At 38.5% G+C, this 10800-nt stretch overlaps 1 protein-coding gene across 1 annotated transcript; it reads right to left on the bottom strand.

Moving 5' to 3' along the window:
* Nucleotides 1-6571: 6571 nt before the first annotated feature.
* Nucleotides 6572-8124, bottom strand: LOC131950777 (leukocyte elastase inhibitor B-like). Its single transcript, XM_059312961.1, has 4 exons — nt 8091-8124; nt 7729-7898; nt 7090-7219; nt 6572-6829 (listed from the first exon to the last, which is right to left on the bottom strand). Exons 2-4 carry the CDS (start codon nt 7896-7898, stop codon nt 6572-6574), a joined length of 558 nt encoding a protein of 185 aa, XP_059168944.1. The 5' UTR covers nt 8091-8124.
* Between the last annotated feature and the right edge of the window lie 2676 nt (nt 8125-10800).

Here is a 10800-nt window from a genome sequence, read left to right on the forward strand (position 1 = left end):
GAAATTTTTATACCGCCTAACACTCTGGTAGGAGTACCACAGAACGTCGAGGTACAAAGGTCGGCACAGTGCATCGAACTGATCAATACCAGTAGTAATGAAGTAACAATTAGGTCGGTCAATGTGACGGCCGAGGTGAAGAAAAAGGGTGGCCGATCATATATATTCCCGGAAACTGAAGACCCAAAATTAAATGAATTACTGAATAAATACAGGGATGTATTTGCCTCGTATGAGGGTGATTTGGGGTACACGGAAGTAATCAAACACCAGATACCCTTACTACAAGACAAGCCGGTGGCGCAACCTTATCGAAGATTACCACCGAGTCACTACTCGGCGGTGAAGGCACACCTGAATGATCTACTAGAAAAGGGAATTATTACAACTAGTACAAGCCCGTATGCGGCACCGATTGTAGTGGTAAAAAAGAAGTCAGGGGAGATAAGACTGTGTTGTGATTACCGGAAATTGAACAATATCACAAGAAGGGATGCATTCCCCTTGCCTCGTATTGATGAATGTCTTGATGCGTTGGGGGGAGCAAGATTTTTTTCTACCTTGGATTTGGCCAGTGGCTACCACCAAGTGGCCATGCACCCCAACGATCAACATAAAACTGCATTTATTTCTCCACTGGGACTGTACGAGTGGACCCGTATGCCGTTTGGTCTAACTAATGCACCTGCTACATTCCAGCGAGTAATGCAGAGTGCTATGAGTGACTTTCTATTTCAAATAATGTTGGTGTATTTGGATGATATTCTAGTTTACTCAAAAACTTGGGAGGACCATCTAAAAAGATTAGAACAATTGTTTCTCCGTCTTAGGGAGATAGGAGTAAAGCTGAACCCAGACAAATGCTGCTTTGGTTTGAAATCGGTACATTTTTTGGGTTACGTGATTTCGTCGGATGGCATCGCCACTGACCCAGATAAAATTGCAGCTGTTAAAGAATGGAAACAACCAACAACTACGGTAGAGGTCAGGTCATTCTTGGGCTTTGCTTCCTATTATAGAAAATTTGTACCTGGTTTTGCAAAAATTGCCGCACCATTGCATGACTTGGTAAACAAAATGACAAAGAAACACAGTAAGGAGAAAAAGAAAGGTAAAACACACCTGATAGGTGAACTATGGACTGATGAATGCCTGAACTCGTTTAAACTCTTGAAAAAGGCTTTGACAGAGGCACCGATATTGGGTTACGCGGACTTTGACAAACCATTTCGGTTAGAAATTGACGCCAGCTCTAAAGGCCTGGGAGCTGTGCTATCACAACAACAAAAGCAAGGTTTCAGGGTTATTGCGTATGCCAGTCGAGCTCTGAAGGAATCAGAGAAGAACATGACAAATTACAGCGCCATGAAACTAGAACTTTTGACATTAAAATGGGCTGTGACTGAAAAATTCAGGGACTATCTCTTAGGTGCTAAATGTGTGGTATACACTGACAATAACCCCTTGAGTCACCTAAAGACAGCAAAGCTAGGATCCATCGAACAGCGATGGGCAGCAGAATTGGCACTCTTTGACCTGGAGATAAAATATCGCCCGGGGCGGTCCAATGGCAATGCGGACGCTTTATCAAGGAATCCTTACGAGAAACCGGGTGATGAGGAAGAAACGCTGACAGGAATATGTGAGGTCAGAGCGTCAACAGATATCCCTCATGGGGTACAAGTGATGCAGAACGGGCAGACCGGGGTGGAGCACATATCCACAGAGCCCGAACATATGGACAGTAGTGATTTTAATTGCCTTAATCACAAAAAGATAAGAGATGCCCAGAGAACGGATAGTGGCTTACAACCGCTATTGAAATACGTCCAGGAACAAAAATTCCCAGGAAGAAGGGAAAGAGAACAATTTGGTCGAGAAACAAAGAAAATACTGAGTCAGTGGAACCGTCTCAGTATAAAGGATGGTGTTCTCATGCGGAGAATTCATGACCAAATTGATGGCACAATACACCAGGTGGTGGTGCCGGGACAATTACGAGAAGAAGTGCTAAGGTTGGCACATGACAGGGCAGGACACCAAGGTCAGGACAGGACGCACAAAATATTACGACGGAGGTGTTACTGGCCCAATATGGAAATGGAGGTCAAACGCCATTGTGAGGCTTGTGTGAGGTGTCAGCATGCGAAAATGCCAGTTGTCAAAATGAGACAGCCATCAGGACACCTACTGGCGACAAAACCACTAGAGATTGTGGCTATGGACTTTACGTCGTTGGAGCAATCATCGGATGGGACGGAACATGTGTTGGTAATGACTGATGTATTCACCAAATGGACTGTGGCGGTGCCCACACGAGATCAGACTGCCAAAACAGTGGCAAAGGTCTTATTAGAACATTGGTTCATCAAATATGGCATACCAAGACAATTACACTCTGACCAAGGAAGGGCTTTCGAGTCAGAAGTAATTAACCAACTGTGCAGCCACTACGGGATCAACAAATCTAGAACAACCACATTTAATCCGAAGGGAAACGGACAGTGTGAACGGTTCAACCGCAGCATGCATGATTTGCTGCGTACGCTAGAACCTGAACAGAAAAAACGTTGGCCTGATTTTCTCCCAGAGTTGGTATATCTATACAACTGCACACCCCATGCCACAACCGGCTTTACGCCATACATGTTGCTGTTCGGACGAGAGGCTCGACTCCCTCTTGATTTGTTCCTAGGAAAAAGGGAGAGTATGACTGGCTCATACACCGCACTGGAATATGTGAATGAAAATATGAGAAGAATTAGAGAAATGTACAGGGTAGTACAGGAAAGACTAGAACATGAATCTCGGCGAAGGGAACCGCCGATACAGACGAAGGACCCGTCACTCAAACTGAATGACAGGGTATTACTGCGTAGCCACCCGTTAGGCAGAAACAAAATCCACGATCTCTGGGGACAGGAGATATGGCAAGTCGTGGAGATGCCTAAAGCAGCAGGTGGCCCCTTTAAGATAAGACCCATCGATCACGCCAAACCGGATCGGTGGGCGAATATTGCTCAATTAAAGAAATATTGGAATAGGCAAGAAGAGCAGTTACACACAGAGAAACCCAAGACAATTAGGGAACCGGAAGTTATAACGGAAATTCACATACCCATTCCGGAACCATATCACCATCAACAGAACAACCGCGATACGCAAGGGGAGGATACCGGCAACAATGAGGATCCCGGTCCCTCCAGAAGCAGAGAGACAGTAGACCATCAGATAAGTGGTCCGCGGAGAAGTTTAAGGAACAGAAGGAATACGAAATTTTTTGTCAGCAACCATCAATTCTTTCATGGTCGCGCTGGTATGAAAACAGACTGTTCAAAGAGCTATAGAAGTGAACTGGTGAAGGCACCAAATGGAAAGGGTGGATGTGAATTCTAGAACTGTTTTGTGTCTCAGGAAGATGATGTAGACACAGTTGATATGTGAAATAGGTATAACTGTCAATCGTATACGAATGGAACGTCGTGGACAGTGAGTGGAACAATAAATTTTTTTTTTACGATGATGCGATGGACATTTAGGAAGTGCACCTGCCAGGCGTTGTTTGTGGTTGAAAACACACAAAAAAAGCAGGGGTGGATGTAACTGGGGTAGGCCTAACTACCAGTTACAAATGATAACGAACGAGAAGCCGCGACGCAGTATGAAATCTGACGCAACCATAACAGGTGGCTTATTGGATCGGTCTGATAACAATCTCAAAGCCAACGCGTGCTATTTTGGGAAACGGTACGAGAAGTTTCAGACGAGCTGTCAACTTTGATGGATGGGACGCAGATGTTTTAGTGAATCGGACGGTACGTCAGAAACTGCGACATTAGTATTCGGATACATCGATTACAAGTATCGATTACGGAAATGGAGACAAGTACGACTACGATTTCAAGGCATAAATAGGAGGGGACGGCAGAACTCGTCCTCTCTCTTCCCGTTTCGAGGCTCTTACCTCTTTCATCGCTCGCTTAGATCAGTCAGTCTGTGTGACTATGTCAAGTCGGTTATAGAACGGGTTAGCCGTATTGTGTTAAGAAGGATTATAGACATGTGGATTCAGTTATATAAAGCCTAGTGAAGGACTGTTAGGGGTCAGTTGATTCAGACTATTATTGAGAAGCATTCCTGTTGATTTATTGTGTTATTATGAAGCATTTCTTGATTCATGTAATAAAGGATCAATAGCGAACCTGCATCTTGAGTATCTATACTGTGGTCAATGTTGTCTAGAATGAGTGGTTAAACTCGTTAACACGTGGCACTACAGGCAATTAGGTCTCATTACATGTGGCGTTGCGAGCATGGTAACTGTTGGCTCGTTACAATTGGCGTTGTCGGCAGGATAAATGTTCGCTCGTCACATATATATATATATATATATATATATATATATATATATATATATATATATATATATATATATATATATATATATATATATATATATATATATATATATACATATATCTATATATATAAAGCAAAGTGGTCAAGTGCACGATGGTGCCTTGGGGCGATAGAACACGACGGCCGGTGACGGTTGGCCGAAAAGTCTACGGAGAGGGGGTCAAAACTGACCTCGACTGACCGGCGTCTTATATGGTCTATATTACGAAAAAAAATTTCCTCCGACGACCCCCCTTGAAATTTTGTGAGGTGGTAGGAGAACGCCTCGGGATGTCACAAAAAACTCGCCGAGTCCGGGAAAATTCGTTAAATGGGTCAAAACTGACCAGTCGTATTTCCCTATATAATCTTTGTATTTTATGGGAAAAACCGAGGGTGATTTCAAAACGGATTTTAGGGCACTTACCCACTTTACATCTGGCTAATGTTTAGTATACACCTCTATAGATGACAAAGCCGTATGGAAAAACTGTTGGTCAGACTTAAAGCCCCCCTAAGAGGGCTAAAAATGACCGCGAATGAAATTCTCATTATACGAGATTTGGTCATTTGGTCTATGAACAGGGGAGTTAACTTTTTAATGTAATAATTTTTAAATATTTTGTATACTCTTTTCAAGAAAAAAACAAAAATCATAAAGTATAGCATTGTTTTAAATAAATATTTTGTTAAAAATTAAGTTTTGCATTTTACTCAAATTGTAAAAATTAATTGCGAAAGTAATTCATTATAATATTTGATTGATACTATTAAGAAAACCCTTGCAGTTCTAATTACCGTGCGAGTAATAAGTTTGCGAATATTCCATCAATATACAAGCGGCATTAAATTACTCCACTGTATAAATTTAGGCCCTAAGCATTTAACATAGCAGCCAATCACCTATTAATTAATCATTCAATTGCTCAATTGCAGTATGCCTAGTATATATATATATATATATATATATATATATATATATATATATATATATATATATATATATATATATATATTAATTTTGAATGTGACCTCTGACCGCGAACAGCGGATCCATGATTCCTATGAAAGAGAGGGAAAAATAGACTTCATAGCCATAGTATGATGTACCTAAAGTGCTCATTATCTAAATTAATGATGTAAAAATTTTATATTCATTTTCCAAACTTATAGCGTTAATTAAAGAAAATGTATCATCATTCACAAAAACTCTAATTGTTTCTGAAAATTGTTTACCTTTAGTTCTTTAGCACTCATAACATCCCTTTATAAATTAGGAAAACACTGTTAAAAGTCCCTTTTAAAAAACAACATTTACATCGGGGGAATAAAAATTACTTTTTATTACTTTGTTTTGGTTTTGAGAAAAAAATAATTACATAATTACCGTTTGTATTTGTGTTTGCGTTTGTGTAATGTTTGCGGTTTTTTGTGTTTTTGTTTTTGGTTTGTTTTGGATAGGATTTATTCTAAAAGTAATATACCTCCTAAACCCGGGCTTACTAAACACACAGGTTATGGTGCTTTACAGATAGGTTTTTTTAAGGCTGGTATCGAGGGTATAGAGGACAAACGGAGTATGTCAAAAAAATGATCTCGAGAAAAATGAGTTTATTAAAATAGTGCAAAATATTATGTTTAAAAAATTATAAAATAATCGCATTCTAGTTTTCTTAGACTGCGCATTAGTGTTCTTGTAGCTCGTATTATTGACAGTATCAATATAAATGTACATCGATTTGACAAAAAAGTGGACATACTGCATTTGTCCTCTATACTCTCTCTCTCTCTCTCTCTCTCTCTTATTCTCTCTCTCTCTCTCTCTCTCTCTCTCTCTATATATATATATATATATATGTATATATATATATATATATATATATATATATATATATATATATATATATATATATATATTTATATAACCTATTTTATTCGGGAGGTTGACACCATGAGGTCCAACACCCGGAGCCCCCAACCCGAAGAAAGTTTACCGCCCCCAAACCAGATTGAATGTATATAGTAAATATTTACTTTTGCGAGTGTCCGTCCCGCCTCGTCCCCCCGGAAAATGTAGACCGCACCCCCGAAAATATCAAGTGCCAGAAAAAGTCTGGAAGAAACACTGGTGACACCCGACCTCACGACGCCAATGCTTTAATCTAAAATATCACTACTTTGAATTTTGCTGATGGTGTTCAGACAATACCAAACCTTTTGCAAGGAGATTTTGTATCATATTTCCTGTAGCATTTGCCACGTAGGTGTTGATTGGTTTCTCAGGTCCCCCAGGGGCAGACAAGTCAATGTTATCTGCCTTGGCGAAGTACTTGCTCTCAACATCTGCCACAAATTGAGGCACGATTTCGTATGCAGGGTTCACAAAAATGGCGTTTCCTGTGTTTAATTTCACATCCGGTACAGAGTTCATCTGTCGGTGTTTTGAAGCAAAAAAAGCATTGTAATTAATTAATTTACTTGGCAGTTTTACTTTGTAATTTTAAATTAAATGGCGTATTACGTAACAAGCATTGAATGCAACTATTGGCATTGCATCAAAATTGAAAAGTGCGGCTCTCTTCTGAAATTACCAAACTGCTTACTATGTTTAAGAGAATGAGCAAATTACACGAATAAATTCGATTATGTGAATAATTGATAGAAAAGTATATGCAACTGTTGTAATCTTACATCCGAAATAAGTTTCTTATATATCTCATGAGTATTGTCAGCAAGAGATGTAATCCCAAGCGCCTGTTTCATTTCTGTAGCTGTTTTTCCTCTGGCGCCTAATGATGTCATTGCCAATACCGAATGGATGCTAAAAATAAACGCGTAAAATAAACGTTTTGTGCATTCAATGACATAATAATAGTATATAATTATAAAAATATTAAAATTTATTTAATTTCATTTTCGAGTAAGTTAATACTGATTTTAGAAAGGAACTCATAACTAGGAAGATTATGCGAATGAAATTAATCAATCAAATTCTATTTTTTTTTCAAATTAAGCATAAAGCAATTAAAAATCTAATATAACAACAAAGATGAAGTTGTCAAAAATAAATTGATAGAAACTTTTTTTTTATCAGAAAAAGTACAAAGCCCTTATTTAAGGGAAAAAATGTTTAGCACTTCTAATGACGTTTTAAAATTTAGAATGTATCTTCTTTAGCAAGACCAACGTTTAAACATATAAAATCTACATTCTAAAGAAAAAAGTATATATTTAAAAAATATGGTACGTCTACGTGTAAGATAGAATACGCCCGCGAAATAAAAATCTACGCATTGAAACTAGAATTTAACTGGTAAAGCAAAGGTATACCTGTAAGGTGAGTAGACCATACTTGGTAAGCCCAGTGCCACCTTCTGGTACAGTCTCTGGGAGAATCCAGAGGTCGCTGCCGACAAGTCCCGTTGGTCATCTAGGTAGTCCGCCTTGACAAGCTGACCAGCAATGGCCAGTACAAGTAGAGCGAGAAGCATTGTGTTCATCTGTTTTGTTTACGTGCTATAAAATACAGAAATAACAAAATAGTTTACACGTTTTTAATAACTTACAGAGTATAAATCTTATGACCAAAAAATCTGAAAATTAACGCGAAAACAATGTGTTTAGACTAGTTAATATAAATACTACAGCTAAAAGCTTTAGAAAGTTTTGCGAGAGATTAGACCAAAACTTACTCGACTTCTCAAGCTGTGGTGACCGAATTGTTTCCTTAGTTAAATGCTGTTAAGCTACATGGCCGATACTAATTAAAAAATGAAATTTCTAATTTTAAACAAGCTAATTAATTATTGATTGTTATCTTGTTTAGAAAAGAAGATTGATTATCACGCGCGGGATTTTGTTGTATATAAACCCTAACCCTCACAGCAATAAAAAAAATAAACAAACAAAAATACACCCAAATCCTCACCACAAACGTAAACTCAAACATAATCACAAACACAACAAAAACACAAAAAATAAAAAACATAAACATAAACTTAAGCATGCACATAAACCCCCATCTCAACAAAAAACATAAACATAAATTTAAACCTTCTCCGTTCCCCGCACTTCTAAGCCTAAAAAAATAACCACATAAACACAAACACAAAAATAAACATAAGCATCAACATTAACCCTAACCTTCTCCACAACCTCAACTACAAACATTGACATAAACATAAACACTACACAAACATAAACATAACCACACATTTTAATATTTTCAATGTAATTTTAATTTATTTGACTTAAAGGGAAGTAATATGTACAATTTTTAGAAATGTTTTATTTTATTTTATTCTTTGAACTTTACGTTAATTAAAACCTTATGTTGAAAACTGAAGACGGCGCCTAATCACACACATCCCAGGGCCCAGAGGACGCAACAGAGTAAAGTAGTCGGACATATCCTCTCAACTCGTGTAATTTCTTTGTACTGCCTATTTTCTTATAGAGGGTTCGAGATAAAAGCCAGTTTTTCTAGGCATAACATCGACTATATAACTTACTAGACTACCCGTCATCCCTTGGATAGCTGTGGGTTTCGGGTGTCATCCATAAAAAACATCACGTCTGTCACTTATCGTCACAAAAAACCAGATCCCACATTCGAAAAGATGGTTTTTTTATGTTTTAAAAATACCGATTTCGGATTATCCCTTCATATAATGACGTCACAGGTGACATACTCAACTCTACTTCACCTGCCCAGTGTCCCGCCAAGTCTCAGACAACATGTTTTTATCGTTTTAAAAAAACGATTCCGGCCGAATATGTCTCTGACCACACTATCTCTTCATATGCTTACGACAAAGAAACAGATGAACTCTACTTCACCTGCCCTGTATCCCGCCACGTTCAGATAGGCAACTTTATCATTCACATCTAAAAAAAAATTTTTTTTAATTTAACATTGACGTGATGTGTCTAGAACCCGTGCCACCCGCATGAAAGCCTATAAAACTAACAACTTAGCTATTTAGACTCGTGAAGTGACAGTTTGTTTTAATGGTATAGTTTAATACTTTGAGTCTCCTTATGCAACTTGATTTACGCGCATATTCCATATCCAGAGTTTCTTCCAGGCATCTCTTCGGCCCCCCCCCCCGAAATTTCCCCCCCCCCCCCCCCCCCCCCCGAAGGAAATGAAATTTATATAATTTATATAGAAAATATATCGATGGTCTCGGTCGCAAACCGTCTAACTAAAAAAAATTCTGTTTTCTTTTTTTTTACATAAATCAAAAGCCAATATGATTCCCCATAAGGCCTGAAAATATTAGAGAAATCTGTAGAATGATTATTGAGATATAATCATTTGAACAAACCGCCTATTATTTCTAGCGCTAAAAATCTCGGCGCAAAACGAATATCGCTATAATCGTCAGTGCACTTTTGATCGGGAACGCAGTCGCACGCCGCAATCACACAATTTTACAGCACAGCAGTCATAGTACTTATAGGTAAGGATATTTGATTAAGTATGTTCAACTATTCTATTACATTTTATCATTTTAAAGAATAATAAACAAATAATATTTCTTTAATATAGCCTATTTCCAGATTATCAATAACCAAACTGATTTGTTTACAATTTTTTAGGCTAACACAATGCTTTGAAACTAGATCTTCATTCTAGAATCTAAATATCAATCAAAACATTATAATTCGAATTATATTTCCACAAGAATGTGCAATAAATTTAATAATTGTTAATTCACTACTAGCTTTAGATTGAGGGTTTAGATACGTGTTAAGAAATGTTTATATAGTAGGTTACAAAATGTTTGGCGTACATGTTCAACGACATGGTTAGTTGTCTTTAGTAGATGCTTTTATGATTAATTTTTCAACAGCCAAGCCTATCTCAACACACCAGATTCTCTCAACAGACCAGCCTCTCTCAACATACCAGCCTCACTCGACGGACCAGCCTCTCTCAACAGACCAGATTCTCTCAACATACCAGTCTCTCTCAATACACCAGTTTTACCACATAACAGACCAGCCTCTCTCAACATACCAGCCTTCCTCAACAGACCAGCCTCTCCCAACAGACCAGCCTCTCTCAACAGACCAGCCTCTCTCAACAGACCAGCCTCTCCCAACAGACCAGCCTCTCTTAACAGATCAGCCTCTCTCGACAGATCAGTCTCTCTCAACATACCAGCCTCTCTCAAAAGACCAACCTCTCAACAGACCAGCCTCTCTCAACAGACCAGATTCTCTCAACATACCAGCCTCTCTCAACACACCAGCCTTTCTCAACAGATCAGCCTCTCTCAACAGACCAGCCTCTCTCAAAAGACTAGCCTCTCTCAACAAATTAGTCTCTCTCTCAACAGACCAGCCTCTTTCAACAGACCAGCCTCTCCCAACAGACCAGCCTCTCTTAACAGA

This window comes from Physella acuta, unplaced genomic scaffold, assembly GCF_028476545.2.
Source record: "Physella acuta isolate Inbredline_101_S28 unplaced genomic scaffold, ASM2847654v3 ptg000778l, whole genome shotgun sequence".
Lineage (NCBI taxonomy): Eukaryota > Metazoa > Mollusca > Gastropoda > Physidae > Physella > Physella acuta.

Bases quoted from the DNA above. Each gene is read 5' to 3' on its own strand.
- LOC131950777 (XM_059312961.1), bottom strand. From the start codon at position 7,898: ATGAACACAATGCTTCTCGCTCTACTTGTACTGGCCATTGCTGGTCAG. The intron at 7,220-7,728 runs GTATACCTTTGC...GTTTATTTTTAG, and splicing joins ATGGTCTACTCACCTTACAG to CATCCATTCGGTATTGGCAA. The intron at 6,830-7,089 runs GTAAGATTACAA...AAACACCGACAG, and splicing joins ATAAGAAACTTATTTCGGAT to ATGAACTCTGTACCGGATGT.